This window comes from Ambystoma mexicanum, chromosome 11, assembly GCF_040938575.1.
Source record: "Ambystoma mexicanum isolate Mex_15411 chromosome 11, UKY_AmexF1_1, whole genome shotgun sequence".
NCBI lineage: Eukaryota > Metazoa > Chordata > Amphibia > Caudata > Ambystomatidae > Ambystoma > Ambystoma mexicanum.
Genome location: NC_090934.1, coordinates 643,932,194 through 643,956,273, shown reverse-complemented (window position 1 = coordinate 643,956,273; position 24,080 = coordinate 643,932,194). Strand labels below are relative to the sequence as shown.

The 24,080-nt window shown below is 45.9% G+C and overlaps 1 protein-coding gene across 1 annotated transcript in view; it reads left to right on the top strand.

The window, feature by feature from the left end:
- SLC5A12 (solute carrier family 5 member 12) overlaps positions 1-24,080 on the top strand; it is a 346,093-nt gene that overhangs the window by 307,819 nt on the left and 14,194 nt on the right. The window contains exon 15 of the mRNA XM_069623503.1: positions 1,730-1,857. Within this exon, the coding sequence (XP_069479604.1) occupies positions 1,730-1,857 (128 nt within the window). The remainder of the gene's footprint in view (positions 1-1,729; positions 1,858-24,080) is intronic.

Here is a 24,080-nt window from a genome sequence, read left to right as displayed (position 1 = left end):
GCTGGCTTCAAGAAGACACATCTAAGAGGGATAAACGTCTACTCTGTGGGAGCCTCACATTGGAACAACCTCCCTGAGTCTATTTTTGCCACCAAGAACCATTTTCACTTCAGAATAAAACAGAATACTCAACATCTTAGGAAGGTCCCCCCTTCTGACACATGTACATGCTTTCTGAATCTTGCATTACTGCACATGGGGGGTCATTACGACCTTGGCGGAAAGGGGTTAACAGCGCCGGTAATGATGCCGGAGCCGTCAACCCCTTACCGCCCCATTACGAATCTGCTCATGAGACCCTATGGTAAAATCCGGTCCCGCTAGCAGACCAGGGAGCTAACAACGGGCCCTATGGGGGCTCGAATGGGGATGAACCGGGTCCGGGTTCCTTGAATGAGGAATTACCGAGTCCTCCAAGGTTGTAATGGCCCGGTAATTCCTCATTCAAGGAAGCCGGACCCGGAACCCGGTAAGGGGTTACGGTTACCTCCAAGGTCGTAATGACCCCCATACTATTTTACAATGCATTTCTTGCACCTGACTTCTTGAAACTTCATCTTGTTATGATAATTCAAAGATTGCATTTCCTATTCCAAATACCATGTCTTAGCTATTGCACACACTCAACTTACCATGTCTCAACAGCTGTGTATTCTGAAATTAACATCTTTCTTTTTCCCTGCACATACCTGATTTGAATGCTCCCAAGGTCTGTGAAGAATCTGTGTAACCTTTTCACCATTCCTTTTGCTTTGGGGGCTCTATGAAGCAAGTAATCACACTTGGAGGTTAATAGATCATCAAAACACATATATTTTTAAATAAAGAACGCAGGAGAGGTTGAAGGAGGGGAAGGTGCAGGGTGGAGGGAGTGAGGCATGATCGTTTTGAAAAGCTTGCAGGGCAGGAAGAGGGGGAGAGCATACGAAATTGGAAGAACCAAGATCAGTGATGGAGGAGTTGGTATTGATGAGTAAAAAAGGAAGAAGGAGCTGGTGGAGAGAACAAGAGTGTAAGAGCTGGATAGAGGCCCTTGGTTGTCTATAGAGTTTGCAAGGGAGCGAAGCAGAACGCCCAAGTCTGCCATTTGTCAGGCAATAGGGGGAAGATGAACATGAATGTGGTAGAGCATTGAGTGACATAGTGTGCAGATGATTCGAGGGCCAGATACTTAGCTTAGCGACACGCTAAGTAGAGAGTTAGAATGATTCGAGTACTGTAGGTTCAGGTCCCCGAGACAAGGGAGTAAGCATCAGCTAACACATTCTTCTATTCGACCAGAAGGTGTATCTAACACCTTGAACAGAGACTCAAAATGTATTCCATGGTTAGCGTTAAAATGAACATAATTGAACCATTGCTGTCTTCCTTACTTTAACAAACATGTTCATTGTGCTCTGATTAGCCACACGACTGTAATGTTCCTCCTTGTTACCCTTCCTTCAACGGTTTCAGAACACATTTTTAAAGCACCATCTCTCTTTAACAACGACACAGGGGACCTTAAGACTGAGCATGTGATAACCAAAGTAGCATGCTCTATATTGTTTATAAATTTGTTTAGTTTTGTGTTTTTTGCCGAGTTTTCTACAATAAAACAAAAAAATGGGTTAAACTATTTTACATAGTCTGGAATATTCTCCATGCCTCACTCAAAATCATCTGTGAGGAATAGGATGAATACATTAGAGGCAATCACAGTTCACCAGGAACCATTTGTTTTCCTCAGGACCCGAAAGACCGGAGGAAATTAAGCCTTTGCTAATTCGACCTGTCTGCAATATCCTTTGGTTCTGGTCTCCAAAGATGAAGAAGTTATGCTGGTGTGGTGTTCAGCATGACAGGGAAGACATCCATGTGAGTATTTTTGCAGCAATACGAGAAACGCAACAACAAACGTGCAGAATAATGTTCTAATTTCAGAATAGTGTTTGTTGTGAGGATGTGCATCCATTTGTGATGATTAATGTGCATTTTCCTTTTGAGGATGTGATTGATAAATTGGGATTAAACTTGTAGGCACAACATGTTTACACAAAGAAGCAGATATATGAACAAATACAAAAAAAAAAAAAAATCTAATGAGCAGTTCCTGTCGATCAAAGATTCCACAACTTTGTATTCATCAAACTCCATTTGTAAAGGAAGTTTGACAGGCTATGTCAGAATGATTATTGCTGTGACATAAGATCAGATGTGCTGTTCTGTTGTATTTTAACATGTATTTGAATGGTCCATGCTTAGGGCATTCACAGTCACAGAAATCGAATAAAACAATTAGGCATCATTGTTTGTCCGTGCGCACATTGAATGTGGTCATTGTTCATTTTATTATAATTCACAGGCACACATTTATATAGCCCGGTAAAAGCCCAATCCAGAGGGTGCTAAAAGGGTCTCCTCACGGTTTACTCATTGATCAGACTCCTCTGGCTATGAGTTGTTCTTAAGTTAAATATACTTTAATGGCTAGATCTGTCCCAAACACATGAACCGAACACAGTCTACTGATCACTACAATTGTGTCTCTAAACACGGGTTTGAAAAATATTAATACATCAATGTTCATTGTCCTTACTGTCAAGATTAACCAGTATGAACACCTGTGTAAACCCTCTACCTCAGTAAATTGTATTGGTTGTTACAGTTCGCAAAGTTAATATTACTGATACATTGTTATGCCAGAACTCAGCACAGGAAAAAATATTCGCACACCTAATCATATACATCATTATTTTGTGTATGTTTCATTTCAAAACCCAAATAAGAGGTTAAGAATATAGACATAATCCTAAAAGGGCAACTTGCTAAGTGAAAATGTCTATGCCTACATTTTAGCAATCAGCTCCAAGTATTTTTAGTGTTAGTATTGTTTCCTCAAGAGGATGGTTGTCATACATAATCATGTATATAGACATGCCACCTAAATATGAAAAATCACCATTAAAACACTATAGGAGCATGCAGTAAGAGTCACACCATCCATAATTGTTGATCAGTCAAAAAGATGTCCTCGCCAAACAGCTGGGATGATAGTGAGGAATCTTCACATCAAGTCTTCAGGTCAGATAGAATAGTCAAAGGGACCAGGCTTAGAATGCAGATGACTGCGATGTTGAATGATGAAGGGTACATGTACTGGGCAGCATGCATGGACTGAGAAACAAAAGTGGAACTGGACATGTTTTTCAAAGAGTCCCCATTTTACACAGTGCGAACCAGCCCAACCCTCCAAGTAGGATTTGGGGTGTTCTGCCACAAGGAACTTTGGAAATAATTGGGTCCAAAGTGTTCATTTTATGTCACATTTGCCTCTAGATAGGTGTTAAAAAGAAGATAAACATAAACTGACGAATGACATGGGTTAACAGTGAGGAATAACAGACTGAAAACTTTATGATTCTTTAAAGGTATGTGGGGTTGTGAGGATCTGCCATCTAGCAAGGGTGCAAAGCCCTGCCTTTTTTTCTTTTTATGTCTATATAAAATGATGCGGGTTATTCCATCTCCAAAAGGGTAATCTGCTAACCAGATTCAACTTTATGTCAACTTCATGCCGAAAACACAGTGTTCTTGTGCTCTGCTGCATCAGTTGCCTGCTCCGCAGTGACTGCTCTGCTCACGGTGCAGGTCACAAGATGCCTACTCCACAGCCGTAGGGACAGCCAGGTCTGTGAAGAGCATTGGCGGGATTTAATATATGCCCCCTGTACCAAAACTACAATGATCATAAGGAACCCATGCTGGTGGCATGGTAAACTCTGAATAAATCTATTCTTGAGTTTAGGCATGGTGCTACTCATGATCATGGCTGCTACATTCCTGTTAATATCACCCATGTGTCTGCTTCGGATAGTGAGCTCTGCTGTGGAAGTTGATGTGTATTCTGGTCAGACGGGTTATACGGGTTGATACGGGTTGATACTGACAAATGGCATAATAATCCCTTGGTGAGGGCCTCCCACAGGGACAGACGCACAGCTTGGCTCAGACATTGAGGGAGCACACTGATTTAAAAGGAGTAGCCTCACACCAAGGTGCTGCATCTCCAAGACCCTTCTTTGCAAGAAGGGAAGGGGCTGGACTAGAATGGGCAGGAAGGCTCTGGTCTACAGAAATAGACTTCCACTATTTTGTATCTCTCTAACTCTCTCTCCCTTTCCTGTTCTCTCCACTTACGCTGAAGCAAAGCGCTTTGGGTGTGACATCAGAAGGGCAAGTTGCACTCCGTCCAGGAGCAGGAATTAGACCTCTAAGGCAGGCTAGCTTCATACCATTCACCTGAAGACCTGTGTCATTGACAGAAGGAGTCTCACACCCCTTTGGGATATTTTCTCAGATTCTCTCAGATACTATCAGGGCCCCAAATTTGCTCTGAAGATCTCACTGGGCTTCCTTTTAGAAAGATGTACCTTTGAAAGCTGTGAAGTAGGAGCCATCCAAGGCAAAAGCAAAATCTGTCCCCTGCCCACTTCCAGGGCAGATCAGGAGTCACCTCTGCTGTGGACTAGGACCTACCACTCTGCACCAGACTCTCCTGAGCTGGGAGAGCAGACCATGAATGGAAGGATCCTGTCCCTGATTACCCCTGGTGGTTCACACAGCAACTAAATTGCCAGACCTACAGAAGGTCCCTGTTCTACCACACCGAACAAGTCACTCTGTGTTCACAGCAACTGGAATGAGAGGGAAGGTACCCATGCTGGCTTTTGCACCCCTCTAACAATCCAAACTATTGCTTACCCTTCGAAGCAGCTCAACGCTACATTGTGCCTTAGCTAAGCGTGTCAATTGCTAGGCTCGAATTGACTGGTCAATGCTGGGAACCAAACAGATTCACTGGTAAGTCACATGCTGACTCGGATCAGACTTGAACTAGCTAGCTCTCTAACGGCTACCTCATCGACCTGCAGAGCGATGGACACAAGGTCACTACTTCCATGACCGTTGCCCGCTGACTCGAACCGTCGGAGCATCACTCATTGACCCCTCTCAGCCGCTAAAACCCAACTGGGCCTAGCCCGACTGCAAGGCAATGCATGGATGGCCGTGACCTGCACCCTTGAAAGCTGCCCTTCGACTGCACAGCTCAACCGCATTCGCCCATACTCAACACCACCTTGCTCAAACTGAGCTGGATCTTCATAAATCATCATTGTTCAACACTAGGTCTGACTCAGTCTGCCCACCAAGAACTTAATCCAGGTACTTGTGACCCTGAACTGCTCCCCCTGACCCCTCATGATCTCTCCTGTTTTCAGCAACAACATATCCTCTTTGTGGCTAGTAATTTACCTGCCACCCCTGGAACCATGCTCAGAGTGCTACATTCCTCAGTGTGTCACATATTCTCTGTTTTTCCTTCGGGGTGAGTTTTTGTACAGTATTTTATATTCATTCTATTGAAGATGGTGTGTTTAATTAATAATATGATATGGCATTTATAATGTGTTTATACACACGTGTTTCAAAGCGTGATGAGGCAAGGGAGGGGGAACAGAGGGAAGACAGAGACAACGATCTTACTAGACCAGGTAACATTGAAATCGGGCAAGTGAAGGAAAGGGGGGAAAAGGAAAGTGTGGGGAGGGGAAGGGGGCAGTGAAATACATAGGATCAACAGTAAAAAACAAATAGAATAAATAAAAGCAGTAGGTAAAAGTGCGGCCAGCTAGTAGTAAGTGCAGGAGTAAGTGCAGATATCAAGTGTCAAGAGCTGGTGGGGACTGTAGGGATACAGAAACAACCCCCAAGTGCAGGGGTTGCCAGGGAGGCCGTGCAGGTGTGCAGCTGGTGGGAGAGGGTACCATGGCCTGAGATCAGAGGGTAGCCAGGTGACCAATGCAGTTTCAGTCAGGAGTTCAGCAGGGGAGAGGAGGAGAGAAAGCAGAAGCAAAGAGGAAGGTCTTGAGGTGCTTCCGGAACCAGAGATGGTTCTCCTCAAGTTTCTGGGAGGCAGGGAGGCTGTTCCCGAGGGAGGTCCCAGCCAAAGAAAGAGATCTACCACCAACTCGTTGCTTGGATAAGCGACTGACCCTGAGGTAGTTGAAGGTGGATGAGCGAAGAGCTCGAGAAGGATGATATTTAGGAAGAGAGACTACTTATAGACATCAGAGATGTGAGGGGAGAAGGAGAGAGCAGAGTCAAAGATGACACCAAGTTTTTTAGCCTCACAGGCGGGAGAAGGAGGATGTCATGAACCACTGAATTCACCCTTTTTGCACTTCATGGTCCATGATGCACCGCGGCATGAATTCAGTGATCCTTCCAACATGGCCAATGGGCCTGAAACACTGCGCTCTAGCCCTTGCGCGCAATGCTCGACTTCCTATAAAACAGACACGCCCCCATGGCTCTGCACGTCTCAACGCAACTGCTTGGAGTTGCTAGACGTGTGTTTCGAGTCCGCTTCCTGTGCTATCTCCAGTTCCTTACCTTTCTTCTTTTCTTTTGTTTCCTGGAATTCCGTTCAAATCTCTTCTTACCTGCTAGCCTGTATCCTTTTCCTGGATTCATCTTATGCTCGGTCCTGTGGTGTCCCCGACACCCGCCGAGCTTGGGACTTTTGCCTCCTTCCTGGATTCACAACTACATTCCTGGATATTGAACGCCATCCGGCTAAGGACAGCTGGCTACCTCATGCTGGAACCAGAAGACTCATGCTCCGGCCTGTACAAATCTTGGACAGTGAGAAAAAAGGAAGTCGCACCCAAGAAGGTCACAAGCAAGGAAAAACAGGTGAGAAAGAGAGAAACTTGTGACAGATTGAGCCGCCTCAAACCTGATACAGAAACAGACATGGAACCCGCAGTTCAAGACCTCATGAGAGGTATGCAAGAATTAACTATAGAGGTTCAAAACCTCAAGGTCGAGAATGCAGCATTAAAGCAGCGTGTCTTGTCCCGAGATTCCGCGGTCAAAGAAAGCGCCTGGTAGTGAGGGTAGTGGACAAGTATGATGGATCTTCCAAGTCCCTGCATTCCTTCCTTGATTCCTGCCTAGTACATTTCACCTTCAAACCCTACTATTTTTTCATGCCACGAGCAAAGGTCAGATTCATGATATCTCACCTCACAGGCATGCCTTAACCTGGGCGACTCCCTTAGTCAATTTGGTAGACCCGCTCTTGGATAATTACGATGGGTTTGTGGAAGCACTTAAGGCCATGTTTGATCGACCAGAACTTGTCTACCGTGCGCAAGAAAGACTTGTCGAATTCCAGCAAGGGAGTCAGGATATGCTCACTTATGTAACTCGCTTCAAACAGCTAGCTAAAGAAGCCGATTGGTCTCAAGAAGCCAGTTTCACTCTCTTCCGAAGAGGTTTAAATGATGAGATAAAGGATGAACTAGCCAGAGTAGGTCGTCCGAGTTCCTTCCAGGCTCTCATGGTCCTTTCCCTACAGATAGATTTCTGGATCCAGGAGAGAAAGGCAGAGAAAAGGAAGACTAAGACAACATCCCCAAAAGCAACCACAGATTACCCTTGTCCAAAAGAAGCATGCGCTCCACGTACCTCAGATCCAGAACCTATGCAATTGTGTGCCTTCCGTGGACCAATTTCTCCACAAGAAAGGATCCGTTGGATTAATACCAGACTTTGCATGTACTGTGCCTCTGATAAACATCTTGTGAGAGAATGCCCTATAGCACCACCCCGGCGTTCGGGAAATGCCAGCTCCCAATCCTAAGTGGAGCACAGCTTCGGTAGAAAGATGCCTGCTCCTAATCCATTCCTTCCTTGAAAACTCCAGGACAGAACACTTTAGTGATTCTTCAAACATTCTTGTCACCTACCAAAAAGGATTTTACCCCATCCTGGCCCTAGTGGACTGCGGTGCCATGGGTATTTTCATAGATCACGACTGGGCTGTCAGTCACCACATTCCTCGAGAACCCAAAGAGGCAATACAACCCGTCGAAGGTATTGATGGTAGACCATTGTCTTCAGGACCCATTACTCACCAAACCAAGGAATTACTACTATCGATAAACAACCATCAGGAAAAGCTCTGATTTGACATCATAAAGGCTGCTCATAACCCCATGGTTCTAGGCATGCCCTGGCTTCAGAAGTAAAATCCCTACATCAACTGGGCAGCAGTATCCCTGTTTCTAGGCTCTGAATTGTGTATGTCCACTGTTTGTCTCAAGGCACATTACAAGACCCTCCAGTGACCTCCTTGAACCACAAGCAATCATTCTTAAGTGTATCCAACATTATCCAAGTACCTGAGATCTATCAAACGTACTCAGATGTGTTTTCAACAGCCATTGTTCAAGCTCTTCCACCCAATAGGCCAGAAGATTGTGCCATTGACACAGATGCTTCAGCAGTGATTCCATTCAGGAGGATGTTCATACTATCCGAACCCGAAATGATGGCTCTATGAGAATACCTGGATACCCACCTTGCAAATGGTACTATCCGGCCTTCAAAATCTCCAGCCGGTGCTTCCCTATTCTTCGTTCTTAAGAAATACACTAAATAACTTCGGCCTTGTTTGGATTACTGTGGTCTCAAACAATGTACCCTCAAATACCGCTATCCACTACCACTTATTTCTGACATCCTGGAGGCAGTACGAGGTGCTGTCATCTTCACTAAACTTGATTTTAGGGGTGCTTACCATCTCATCCGAATAAGGGAAGGCGATGAATGGAACACGGCCATCAGAACTCCCTTTGGCCACTTTGAGTATCTGTTAATGCCCTTCAAGTCTCGCCAACGCCCCTGCCGTTTTTCAATGCTTCATGAATAGAGTTTTCTCTGATATGCTGTTCCTTTTCATCATTGTGTACCTGGATGATATACTAATTTACTCCAATGACCCACAGATCCATCAAGAACATGTAAAGGCAGTCCTACAACGTTTAGGAGAACACAAACTCCTGGCCAAGCCAGAAAAATGTCTCTTTCATGTCCCAACTGTTCATTATCTTGGATTTGTGCTTAGCTCCAAAGGAATCAGAATGGATCCTTCCAAGGTCGACTCCATACTTTCTTGGCCAGCACCCACCACTATGAAACAGATTCAATCCTTCCTGGGACTTGCACATTTTTACAAAAAATGAATTCCCGCATTTTCTGACATAATGCATCCCATTGTAACACTCTTATGGAAGGATACTCCATTTAAATGGTCTGCTGCTCAAGAGACGGCTTTTCAGCAACTGAAACAAGAATTTACTCAAGCCCCAATCCTGGCCCAGCCTGACATAGAGTGACCTTTTTTGGTGGAAACAGATGCTTCAGACTACGCCATTGGTACGGTCTTAAAAAAAGAATTTGAAGACAAAATGGAACATCCTATTGCATATCTATCCTGCACTTTGACTCCCAGTGAGAGCCACTATTCCCTCCTGGAGAAGGAGTTACTGACCATCCGACAAGCCTTCACCGACTGGCTCCACCTTCTCTTGGTTGCTAAACACCCAGTGCAGGTACGAACAGATCATCGAAACTTGCAAGTCCTACAGTCCCTGGAATGCTGAAACAGTCGTCAAGCCCGTTGGGCCTTCTTTTTTGCTCAGTACCAATTCCAAATTAATCACTTTCCTGGAACGAATAACATTATTGCAGATGCCTTATCTAGGCGTCCTTATTACGAGTCTGTCAAAGCCCGGACCTTTCCGAAGATGTTCCCTGATACCGTGTTTGTGGCACAAGCCATTTCTCTCCTGGAAGACATCCATGCAAGAACACCTTCTTCCGATCTCTGGAAGGAATACATCAGGGATAATCAACAGAACTTAGTAACAAAAGACGGCTATCTCTTCAAGGAAAAACGGCTGGCAATACCCACACAAAAACTGAGGGACAAAATCATGAATCTCTGCCATGACACCTTTCATTCGGGACATTGAGGCATCACTGCCACCCTCCGTCTAATATGGAGGCAATTCTGGTGGCCAAAGATGGTAGCTGACATAAGAACCTAAGTCCAATCCTGCACAGTGTGCAATCAGAATCAACATGATAACAGAAAACCTGCAGGTCTCCTACATCAACCTGCACTACCAATACGACCTTGGGAAATCATCGCCACAGATTTTATCGTGGAATTACCCCAGTCCAGAGGATATACAACCATAATGGTTACCATCGATTTGTTTACCCATATGGCTCACTTCACACCCTTGTTCAAACTACCATCCTCATTTGAATTGGCTGGAATATTCCTAAAACACATATTTAGACTTCATGGATTGCCTTCCAAGATCATCTCCGACAGAGGACCCCAGTACATATCCTAGTTCTGGAAACAACTTTGCCAAATATTAGGCATCCAGTGTGCATTATCTTCAGGATATCATCCACGGACTAATGGGGCAACTGAGCGAGTCAATCAGACCCTAGAACAATACCTCCGCTGTTTCGCAACCAAGGTCCAGGATGACTGGTCACTTTTGATTCCTGTGGCTGAATTTGCTTACAACAATTCTGATCATTCGGCTATCAAGACAAGTCCATTCTTTTGCAGTCAGGGATTTCATCCTTCAGTTCTACCATCTGTCCTACCACATCCTACCCCGTTCCCGGCAGTTGATTCCTGGATTAAAACACTGGTAAAAGTACACAGAGATGCTAAAGACTGACTGGAAAAGACCAGGCTAGAAGTCAAACGATATGCAGATACCAAGCAGAGACCAAGCACTTCATATGCAGTCGGGATAAGGTTTGGCTATCCTCAAAACTTCTTCCTCGACATCTGCGGCCAAATAAACTGGCTCCCAAGTATCATGGATCCTTCTCCATTAAGGAAATCATTAATCCAGTGGCCTTCCGGCTCCAGCTTCCAGAATCCTGGAAAAGGATTCATCCGGTCTTCCACAGTTCCTTATTGAAACCATATGCACAGTCCACCAGAACTACTCCTAGACCTAACCCTGTAATCATCAATGACCAGCTTGAATTTGAAGTCTCCAGGATATGTGATTTCAGATACAGACGGGGTCAGTTTCAATATTTGGTAGAATGGAAAGGATACCCCCCCAAGCGAGCGCACGTGGGAACCTGTCTCAAACATGAATGCCCCGTCTAATACAAAGATTTCATCGAGTCCACCCAGGCAAACCCGGTGGTGCCGGCTTTAGGAGGAGGCTTACTGTCATGAACCACTGAATTCACCCTTTTTGGACTTCATGGTCCATGATGCACCGCGGCATGAATTCAGTGATCCTTCCAACATGGCCAATGGGCCTGAAACACTGCGCTCTAGCCCTTGCGTGCAATGCTCGACTTCCTATAAAAAAGACACGCCCCCATGGCTCTGCACGTCTCAACGCAAACTGCTTGGAGTTGCTAGACGTGTGTTTCGAGTCCGCTTCCTGTGCTATCTCCAGTTCCTTACCTTCCTTCTCTTCTTTTGTTTCCTGGAATCCCATTTGAATCTCTCCTTACCCGATAGCCGGTATCCTTTTCCCAGATTCGTCTTATTCTTGGTCCTACGGTGTCCCAGACACTCTCCAAGTGTGGGACTCTTACCGCCTTCCTGGATTCACGACTACATTCCTGGATACTGAACACCATCTGGCTAAGGACAGCCGGCTACCTCATGCTGAAACCCGAAGACTCACGCCCCGGCCTGTACAAATCTCGGACAGTGAGAAAAAAGGAAGTCGCACCCAAGAAGGACACAAGCAAGGAAAAACAGGTGAGAAAGAGAGAAACTTGTGACAGAGGAGGGCCAAGAGAGGCCGGCCAGAGTGTGACAGGAAAGGAGGGAGCACGTGTGCCAATGAGGAGAATCTCAGTCTTAATGGCATTAAGGCAGAGATCATTGGCAGCAGACCATTCCTGGATAGCGAATAGACAGTCAGAGATGAGAGGAGAAGAGGTGGCAAAAGGGAGCCTGAAAATGAGCTGAATGTCATCCGCAAAGCACTGAAAGTTGGGGCAGAGAGTGGCAATGCGAGGGCAAGAAGTGCCAGGTATTTGTTGAACAGCCAGGGAGAGAGGCTAGACTCCTGGGGAACACCACAAGTAGAAAACCACATACTGGAGGTGGTGGAGATGCATGCCCCTCTTAAATCTAAAATAGTCAGGAAAACCAACAACCATCAGAGTTGGTTCAATAGTATACTCAAGACTGAGAAAAGATGGCTGGAAAGAATCTGGCATAAACATCCTTCACCGGAGACTAAAGAACAATGGAACCAGGCTAACTCTAAATACAGAAGAGGCATTAGGAAGGCTAAAGCAGAATATTAAAATTAGCTGATCGAAGCTGCACCCAACTCGAAAAGTAAGCTCTTCAATTTCCTCAATTCGCTCAAGAAACCTAAATCCTTGCCCCCCCCCACACACCTACGGAGGAGGACTGCGAAACTGTGAAAAAGGCCTTTGCAGATTAAACACAAAAAGCCAGAGAGGCCATCATTCAGGCCAAAGAAACCGCTAAAGAGATCTTTCTCCCTAATGTGGCTAAATGACAGCCGTATAAGTTAGACAACTTCAACTTTTTACCTATCTCTGAAGCCGAGATGGTGAAGGTGCTAGCTAAAATGAAACCGTCCTCCTGTGCCGAAACTTTAATTCCTCCTAAAATAATCATAGAAAATGAGGAATTGTTTGCCCCAGTGCTGTCTAAGACCATTAATGCCTCCTTTCATGATGGCATGATTCCCCAAGCCATAATGAAGGTGACCATCACGCCATTGCTAAAAAAACAGGTTTGGATCCTAAGGATCTCGGCAATATGCACCCAATCACCAACACTAATTTTATCCTGAAAATTATGGACAAAATTGCCACAGAACAACTGCAGGCACATGTTGAAGCCAATAACATTTTGCATAAGCAGCAGTTGGATGTCCGTGCTGCACACAGTAGAGAAACCGCAATGCTAGATTTTAAATCATGAATGCTCTCTATTGTGGACAATGGCAGGGATACTAATGCTTCTGGATTTAAGTGCTGCATTTGATCTTGTTGATCACCTATCACAACAGCAGGTACTGGAGAAAACAGCAGGATGTTCCAAAGCGGCCCTGGCCTGGCTGGCATCTTTTCTCACAGATCGAGTAGCCAGATCACACTGGGAAGAGAAGTTTTCAACTCCAACCCCTATAAGTGCAGGGGTCCTACAAGGCGCTAGTATATCCCCTCTTCTTTTCAACCTCTTTATGAAATTTCTATGTGTATTTCTAGAATCCATTGGTGTATATTTTACCAACTGTGCTGATGATACACAGTTAGTGTTAGAACTCGAGGTTGACTATCAAACAGACAAGGAAAAGTTCATGACCTTATACAATCTAATTAATAAACAAATGGAAGATAATTGGATGTGCTTAAATAGCAAAAAAAAACAGAGCTAATGATTTTCGGCTCTAGCCAAGCGAGGGATAAGCTCAGAACAGAATATGAGGAGTTTGTGGTCAAAGACTCACGTATTAAGGTAGTCTCCCATGTAAAACACTTGGGATGATGATGGAATCCACCCTGGGTATGGAGGCTCAGACAAACTACCTCTATAAAAACAATGCCTACTATATTAGGCTCTTGAGAGCCATCCGCCCACTCCTTAGCGATAACAACGCAGCTACGATAGCCAGGGCCGTTTTACTGTCGCGTCTTGATTACAACATTTCATTATTGCTGGAAGCATCTAAAAAATGCATCAAGAAATGTCAGATAATGGAAAACAACGCGGTTCAGGTTGTAAAAGGGATCAATAGAAGAGACCACGTGATGGAGGGCAGGAGATCTCTTCATTGGCTCAAGGTTGAGGAGAGAATCCTCTTTAAATCCATGACGCTTGTGCATAGATGTTTATATGGGGCGGCTCCATCGTACCTCAGTTCCAAGTTCACCCGATACATCCCTAACAGGGCCTTGAGATCACAAGCACTAGGCAAGTTACTGATACCACTGGCAAACCGAGCCTTGGGTGCAGGGAAATCCTTTCCGGTTCAGGCGGCCCAGCAGTGGAGCAACCTCCCAGTGACAGTGCGAGTAGAACCGAATTACAAAATATTCAGGAAAAACCTGAATCACCTTTTAAGAAAACTCTCGACTAAACAGTATTCCTACCAGCACCTGACTATCTATTTGAATCTGGTTTTATCTCTCTGCGCCCTGTTGTCCGCGGGTTGTCAGCACATTACAAATACAAAATACAAATACAAATACAGATAGAGATAGAGGAGAGGAATGACCCAAGTTGGACCTGGGAGGTCGATCAGAGAGTAAAGGGGTCAGCCAAGCCAGAGACTGATCGGTGATACCCAGATTATCACGGAGACGGTTGAACAGGACAGCATGGTTGACCGTGTCGAAGGCAGAAGAGAGATCAAGTAAGATTAGAGGGTATTGGAGTCAAGGTTGGAGAGTAGGTCTTCACGTATGTTCTGGAGAGCAGTTTCCATGTTTCTGTCAGCTCTGAAGCCAGACTGATGGTCATGGAGACAAACAACCAATTCAGTGTGAAGATTAAGTTGGGATATGGCCAGCTTTTCCAGGAGTTTGCCCAGGAAAGGAGTGATGGAGATTGGTCAATAGTTAGCCGGGCAGGAAGGGTCGGCAGATGGTTTCTTAAGAAGAGGGTGCACAATGGAGTGCTTCAGGGGGAGGGGGAGTCTCCAGTGGTGAATGAATGGTTGTAGAACTCAGCCAAAGCAGGAGCCAGAGTGTCAATGCTGTCCATGATGGTTTTAGAGGAACAGGGAAGAACCTGTTTCGGCAAGACTTTCATAGATCAGACTTGTCTAGAAACCTTGTCTGGCAAGAACAGGGGAAAGTCAGAGAAGGAGGGAGGAGAGGTGGCCACTGAAGGGCCAGAGGAAGAGAGGGTTGTAGAGGTAGGAGGAAGAAAAGAAGAATGAGAGGACATAATATCCTGAGTTTTACAGATGAAATGAGAAGCCAGGGCCATGCAGAGGGCCTTGGAGGGGACAGGCGAGGTAGAGCCTGCAGCAGGATTGGCCAGCTCCTTGCAGATTTTAAAGAGTTCAGCCGAGCTGTTGGATGCCGAAGAGACACGGGCTTGGATGAGGGGTCTCTTCTTGGTGCGGACAGAGAGCTGTTATTGCCTTTGGAGCAGGCGGCAGGCCAGTTTGTCAGAGGATTTACAGGAATTACACCATTTCCTCTCAGCCATCCTGCACTTGCGTTTAAGTGTGACGAGGTCTGAGTCATACCAGGAATTGCACTTGGCTTTGGGTTTTAAGCAGATCCTCATGACAGAGGCAAGAACATCAAGAGTATCAGATATAGCAGAATAATGTACAATAAATATTTATAGAATTTTGATTGGACATTCCCATTACTATGGACTGTGATAGTGTGTTTTTCTGGGTCACTACTGGTTAACCCTCTCACCCCTCTTAGGAGCATAGCCTTCCCTAATTCAACATTACAACAAAAGCTGAAGGAGGTATATCTGGTAACTGTACTGGCTTTACATTTATGATTGCATTGTGTTTTGACTTGTAGAGGTGTGAGCGCTGAGTGGGCCAGTGTTCCCCTACTCAACCTTATAGTCCTGTGATTCAGAATCCAATTCATCACATGGGCATGAAGGGAGATGGATGAAGAGGACAGGGTGCTTTGGAGAAACGGCAGGAGGACCAGAAACTAGGGGAACTTCACAAAAGGGCTCATGGTAGAGTCTGACTGGGAAATCAGCGTTCCCTTTTGGCCAGTCCACCACTGTCGGGCAGGCATTCACTGGCCTGTTGTATGTTTTCCAATCTCAAACATTCTATCCCATATTTGAATAATTCTTTAATGGTGTATGAACTGTATCTATGCAATGCCTCACAGCACATGCAATGTATGGATTCAATGTAGAAATACATTTATATAACTCCAGGGAATGTAAAGCAAACCCAGATTTCTAATACTGGGAATCAGATATATCACTATACACTGCATTAATAATAGCCAATGCACTGACCAGCTAAATTAACAAAGAGATGCAGACATCCAAATGTCAGACAATTGACAAAGTCATCAGTGAGAGGGTCCTTTTAGCGCAATGAGAACAGTGAGTGAATATCAGCTGACAGGTACATGTGCCTACCATGCAAAGGAATAGATGCGTTTTGGGCAAGATGTATAATGTTGAATGGAGCTAATGGGATTACATGCATTGATTGTTCTCTGTTTATTTACAACAATGAAAAGGTTGCTTCAAAACATTTTAGAAACATTCTAGACTTCATTATGAATTGTATTATGAAACAGGACCAATGGGTTAGTATCCTACATTGAGATCTGATGTTATCAGTTACAATACTTAGAGCTATTCAGCCCCGTATAAAGCAGCCGGACCAGCCGGCTTTCCATATAAGTCTAATGCTGGTGAGATTGATCCTTGTCCATGAATTGCATGGAAGACCTTGATGGAGCCCCCAAATTATTCCAGAGTAGAAACCAAACATTTCACCTGGGCTACCCAGACCTCAGATTCTTGAAAACATACCACAAGATAGTCAAAATGTTTAACTTGATATAGTTCGGTTTCATTCACCTTTAGCACTAAGGGCCTACATTTTGCAAATCGAGGTTTGAACACCATTACATTTGATTTTTGAATGTGCCAAAGCAAATCCTGCTCTTTGCACTTGGACACAAATATCGCCAGTGATTTTTCCAAACCTTTGCAGGGTTGTGGCCAGTAATACCACGCCATCTGCGTAAAATAATGCAGGGTACTTGTCTGTGGCCATTTTAGGGCAGTCCTGACACTCTTTTAGCAGTTTGTCAATTATCTCTTGTATATAGAAGTTAAACAGAAGAGGCACAAGGGCACAACCCTGCTTCACTCCGTTTGTTAAATCGAAAGCTGTGGTGTTCTCACCTCCTAGACCATAACGAACAGCGGTACTATTTCTGGAATAGAGAAGCCTGATTATCCAGATCAAATGTGCTGAGGCTTTGCGTATAGTTAGTAATTAACACAGAGTTTCCCTGGCTACTGAATCAAACGCTGTCCTCAAATCAAGGAATGCAATGTATAGTTTATTTTGCTTCAAAACTGTATATTTCTGGATTCAAAAATGAAGTAAAAAACAATGGTCTATGGTTCCTCTGTTCCTTCTGAAGCCAGCCTGTGGTTCGCTTATAACATTATTACCTTCTGCCCAGTCTTGTAAATATCTTAAGATGATCTTCCCAAGCAGTTTGTCTGCACTATCGAGGAGGGCTACAGGACGATAGTTGAATGGGTGTTTCCTCCCACATTTTTTGTACAAGGGATTATAATGGCCTTACGCCATGATTCTGGGATTGCGCCTTTCCTAATAATTGCATTGAAAATCCTGCACAAAACTGGGGCCCAGATATCCACCTCATCCTTGAACAGATCTGCCGGGTTGAGGTCGGGCCCAGCTGCCTTGCCACCTTTTTGGAAGATGATTGCTTGCTCTACATCATCTATGGTAATACAAAACCAATCAGCAATTGATGGAACACCCTCCAAGTTGATTGGTGATCAGGGGACATCACACTCCAAGCCCCTGTACAAAGTCTCTAAATGGAGTCACCACTCTTCTTCTCCAATACAGGAGTTGGATCACCCTTCCAATCATTGTCCATTACAAGTTGCCAAAATACACATTGTTTTTTATGTTGTAGGGCCACAGACATAGATCTCCACTTGGCTTGTACAAATTGTATGATTTTTTTTTTTTTAGGATACTATTTTTTTGTATTCTGAACGGGCCCAGAACGAGTGCAGGAAGTATACTTAATGATTTTATATTATACACCTCACTGAAATAAATTTTCTTTCCTAATAAACCCCTTCCATCAATTGCTGCCACCATATTTCAACATATACAGCCGGTCTTGTTCATTGTACAAAAAAAAAGTACAAACACACAAAAAACACAGCCTCATTATCAATATATTAAAAGGTAACACTTTCAACAAATAAATGACAAACAACTGATTAATGCCAATCGTATTTTGTCACAGGTAACATCAACTGCATATTATGAGATTTGCAGTCAAAAGTAGACAAAATGGGGAGTTTCATACTTGCAAAATCAAAACCAGAAAAAGAGGATAATAATAAATAAATAATAATAAAATGGCTGACACGTATGCACAGCAACCTATCACAAAGAAGAACACATTTACTACATCAACACCAGCCAAATAGAAACACTGAAACATACAAAACCCTGCCCAGCATCATTAGTATCTGTGGCTATACGGACATTTTCTACAAACTAAAAACCAAACTAAACCAACCTTCAAAACTTCAAATAAGACATGACAACACCTAAACACACAAAATGACACACAAAGATAAAAATCTGTGCTGTATCATCTACATAACAATATGATTATTGCACAGAAAATGTATGTTTATAGACGCAGCTATAAATATAACCGTGCCTACGGACAGAAACAATAAACGGGCCGATTCATGGAATAAATGTGCGCCGAAAAGGGGAGCGCAAGCGTGAAAATCGCAGCGCAAGCGTGAAAATCACAGCGCACGCGTGCCAAAGCCACGCACATCGATTCATGGAATTCAGTGTGTGCAAATCCTGGGATGTGCGCTAAAATCGTGGGTGGCACACACGGGCGCACACGTCATTAAAAGGTGTGTGCTATGCACACAGGGAAAGCGCACATAGTACAGCGCACACAACAAAAGTGGGCGGAACACAGGGCGTAACACGCGGAATGGGGAACAACGCATGAAAATGTGGGCGTTACGGGAGAAGTACAGGAGGTAAATGCTTGCAACGCCCACACGCTCACCAACAACACGTATTCATGGAATTGGACAAGGGAAAGGCATGCGCCAAAAAAGACACACTAATCCGGAAACACGTACACCAGCAGGAAGCAGGCGTACGCGGCCCTGCACAGCATAAAAGTGCGCGCAAACAACAAACAAGCTCAGACGCTACTATGAATATACCGTTCCTCGCAGCAGTGGTTGTGGAACACCACAGAAGGAGGATAGCCAGGCCCTGCATTTTTTTTACCCAGGACCAGCCTTTTTGGGATGCCTGATGACCAGGCGTATGGGAGGTACAGGTTTTCACCACACATAACACATAATCCTAGACCTCGTGGGGGAGTGGGAGGATGACCTCACATCACCCACCCTGTGCTCGCAAGCACTGAGCCCCTTGGAAAAGGTGCTCAATGTACTGCACTTCTTGGCTACTGGTTCATTTCAGCGGACAAGTGCCATAGTGGGGGGTGGATGGTGTCACAGGCCACGCAGTCACGCTGCCTACACCAGGTGTTGGCCATCATGACTGCACGCCCCTCAGTTCGCAGGCACATATACATGCCCAGAACACCTGTAGAAATGCAGGCTGTTGTCCAGCAATTTTACAGGGTGGCACACTTCCCCAAAGTCCTAGGTGCCATTGATTGCACCCATGTGGCTCTACGTCCACCTAAGGCCACTGAGCACATCTATCGGAACCGCAAGCACTGGCATTCCATCAACGTGCAGGTTGTATGTGATGCCAAGGGAATCATCACCTCAGTATATGCCAACTATCCAGGGTCCAGCCATGATAGTTTCATATTCAGAATATCACCCCTAAACCGGGTCCTGGAAGCTGGCGAGCACAGCGACACATGGCTAATTTGTGAGTATAAATGCCTCTGCACATGCATCAATGTCAGAAACTGAGAAATGGGAAAACCCCACTAATGACAACCATTATAACCTCCCCAGGGGACAGTGCCTACCCTCTAGCACCTTCATGATGACGCCAATTTGGAACCCCACCACACCACCCGAGGTAAGATACAACACAGCCCATATTGCAACCCGGGGCATAGTGGAGCGCACATTTGGAGTGCTCAAGTCAAGTTTTCACTCACTTGACTGCTCTTGTGGGCAGCTGCTATATGCACCCCAGTAGTGTGCAGGATCATAGTGGCAGCATGTATCCTGCACAACGTTGAAACCCACCGGGGGCGTGCCGGTGGACATGGTGGTGCCCCCACATCCCCAACCACATGCACGGCCGCTGCGCATGGGAGGTGAAAAGGCACGTGGTGAGGCAGCCCGTACCCAACTTGGGGCAAATTACTTCACCTAAAATCCCACCCCTGCGGAGTGCACACAGGCCTGGCACATACCAGCAGACAATTAATGATGATGACAAAAGGGACAGTCAACTATCACAACCATATCAGCCTGAGATTGTTCACCTTGAAGTGTTACATTGTGTGCATCCCTACCTACTTAAAAACACCCAATGCTGTGTCACAAAAAGACACACATGCATGTAGCAGGAATGACTACCCCCTTGCAAAATACCACATCAAAATAGTACCATGTCACCCAACCCCTCCCCATCTCAGCTACCCAACACACCATTGCATTGCATGCAATGTGAAAGCAACCAAATGAATGCACAACACATGACACAAGTGTCACAAAGTGCACTGTCCCTATTGTAAACAGGCCACAGACAATATGCGCTCAGCAATCAATAAGAAACAGCACACATGAACAAATACTTACCAGCAACACAAAACATCAGTTCAGATGAAACCATGTCAATATATGACAGTATAAAATGGAAGTAGTGCAAGTCTCACAACCTGACTAAGGCAGCACATCGACCCGTTCCAACTGCAGAGTGTTGCTGTCAGGCAAATGTCTCAGTGTACTGCATACAACATGAACTGCATCTGCAAAGGAGACGGCCTTGTGAAGACATGAAGAACCTACATGTATATAAGGAGAAAGACATGGATGCACAAGCACTTATCAATACACCATGCAGTGTAGAATCCAACAACAATCCCCACTAGGGATATACACACAGTTTTGACTACAGACTGCCCACACAACTCATGCGAGCCCAATGTCACTGTGTAAGTTACTGTCACTTGGTCACACCCTTTGCAAGCCCATGTAAAGGGGAAGCATGAGGGGTGTGTGTCAGGAAACCAAGCATCTAACCCAAATACAGGACAAGCCTGCATGTGCCCAGTGGGATGCCCACGGGAGCCACATAAAGCAACACACTGTAAATAAAATATACAAAAAAAAAATCAAAAATGACCATGTGTGGAGCGGGAGGGGGGGCACCCAGGAGGTTTGAGGTACGGGGTGCACCCCAACACCCACCTGTGTGGATGTTGCAAAAAAAAATATCTCCATGGGCTCATGGCCTGCAAGGCTACACTACAGTGGGAAAACTGCCATTGCTCTCTTTACCCTCTGCTGCTACATCAGGAGGAGGCCGTGATATGGGAGACGGCCCATGCAAAGCCCTGGTATGGTCCTCCATGGCAGCAAGCATGCGGGTCTGGAAGGTTTGGTTCTGCAGGATGATGGTACAGAGATCCCCATGCAGCACCTCACGGGTTGCCCGCATTTCTGCCTGCATGGCTTCGCGTGATGCCCAGATCTCCGCACGGGTTGCCTGGAGCTCAGCTGAGAGTGAACCTGTGAGCTGCTCTAGCTGCTGTTCTGACATAAAATTAAGGGAAGCCTCAAGTTCACCCAGAGTATCTCTGAGGAACCCTTGTTCTAACCTCAGGGCTTCCCTGTGGGCCTGTGACTCTACAGATATGGCTTCACGCAGAGCCTCCAGTCCAGCCCGTCGGTCCCTGTTGGACGCCAGCATGTTTTCCCAGTTTGAGTGGCAAATGGAGTCTGTTGCCTGCTGCTGGAGCTCCATCTGCCTTTCAAGGGGGAGAATGGAAGTGGCCATCCTATCCATTGTCTGAGCCATCATTTCACATGATGCTCCCTGTTGTGCTGCAATACTGTACATGGAGTTCTCCCACACTGTATTGCCTGGTGGCGCACGGCCACCGCGTTGACGGGCACCAGACCTGTTTGGGGCAAGGCGATCAGCACCTTGCTGTGCTGGCACTGCCTGAGGCTGCAGGACTGCATTCTTCCATTGATCTGCTGGCACAGGAACAGGAGCACATATTGTGGAGTGTGACACCCCCAGTACAGGTGGGTTGGACAGAACAGCATCCCTGGCAGAAACACTCACCTGCAATGGCACATATGTCTCACTGTCCGATTCAGCACCTGATTCATAGAGGTCTGCAGAGGTGTACGCAGAGACACCCCTTGACAGCATTGTTTGTAGGACAAATGGGTTTTCACCTACCACCACCCCATGACCTCCAGTGGTGCCCGGTTGTGGCTGTGATTGCTCCTGGGTCTGCACCACCTCCTCCTCCTCAACAGCATCAAGTGCCTCATCACCTGCAAAAACATGAAAGATAACAAATGGAAACAGGCATGAGCACCATAGCACACACATAGGCCTGACGAGGCAGAGATCCAGTACATAAATTACACATGTCCCACATGACTATAACCCTGGCATGCATGCACTGTCAATGAGTTGGACGGGGAGGCAAGAAGTACACCCTGAGGACTCCAAGATGGAAAAGCAACACATGTGCTGCATGCACATAGATGGCACGCAGCATAGCCATGGTACATTTGACAAGTACAGCCATATGGTAGGAAATAAGTACTGTCACCCATCCATGTGAGATGGACATCATGAGATACAACATGCAAAATAGTGTGACAAAAAATACATGTGCCACACGCTGCAACAGATCCAGTGTTCAATTATGCAGTGATGGCAGGCAGATGGATACATCAATGGTTGGTCACTTCAACATGACAGAAGACAACAGTCATGTTCAACATTCAAACAGGGCCCAAAAATTATTGTGTGCAGGCCATTACTCAATCAGCCTGAATGGGTAAATCATTCCCATAACTTGGTAATACATGTGGGCCATTGTGGGGTGTAATCTATGACAGAAGTATGTCACATTTGTGGCAGTAGGGCAGAAAAATGCGTCCTAAAAATGGCAAGGATTCAAATAATCAGGCTGAATGAACAGGAAAACCTTTTGAACAATGTTGTTGCAAGATGACAGTTGAAGGGAAACTGCAGTAATCTGGTGCAAAGTGACTACTGTGGTCAGAAAGGATACTGTCATACCCAAACCCAAGGCTGGGGAATAGTTTGGAGGAACCACATGGGTGACCCATACCAGTCATGACTACACAGCCTCACCTGGCACTTAATCAGAACACATCACCCAAGCAACATACACATGGATTGCACACACATGCATGGGCGCTCACCGGACAATGCTTCAAGATCTGGTAGGTCTCCCACGCCTCGGATCTGTTCCTCTGTGACGAAGGTTCCAGCGACAGACTCATGTTCAGTGAGTTGGTCGTCCTCTGGTAGAGACCCACCGCCAGTCACCAGAGTAGAGGCATGATTGGAAGCCAGCTTGTTCTTTGCTCTGTGTTTCAGGTCATTCCACCACTTATAGCAATCATCAGCTGTGCTCCTCACAAATCCAAGGGCACCAATGAGGTCAGCGATAGTCTGCCAGTGGGCCCTACGTTGAGCATGCATAGTCTTGCACCCTGCAGTCACCACCATTTTGCGGCTATGTGCCAACACATAGGCCACAAGTGCATCTAGCTCGGTGTCATTGAAGCTAGGCTTACTTGACGTGCCGGAGTGTGCAGCCGTGTCTGGGGTCCCAGCCTGTAGTGCAAGAGAACCCTTCTTCTTCTTGGAAGGTGGTGCAGATCCTGAGTGGCTTATGCCACTCTGGTTGGTAGGGGCAGAAGCGCAGGTGGACTGGGTACTTGAATTTTCCAAAGGCAAAATGACCAAAGGTCTCACTGCAGGCATTGGCTGCAGGGTGATGCTGGTAGGACCAACCTCGGAGTGATGTACTTGGACCGCCACTGTCCCGGCTGGGAGACTCGGAGCTGCGGTGGATTGGGCTGCAGCTGTCCCTGCAGCCTCCTCACCCTGGCTACTTGGGGCAGCAGATGACATTGCTGCCCCAGATCCACGTGGCCTGGCGACAGCAACTTTCACCGCCACACGTGGCTTAGACTTGGTGACACGGAAGTCAGCCTGGGAGTCATCCTGTGCCGGTTCAGTTGACAATATGGGCCGGTTTAACAAGGGCTGAGCTGGGATGGTGTCAGCTATATTTCCCACAACCATTTGGGGGGGCATAGGTGGCCCCGATTGGTCCTCCACACACTGCCCTCTTGGGCCACCCTGCACATTCTGGCCACGTCCCCTACTGTGCCCACCTTTTGGAGGTTGGTC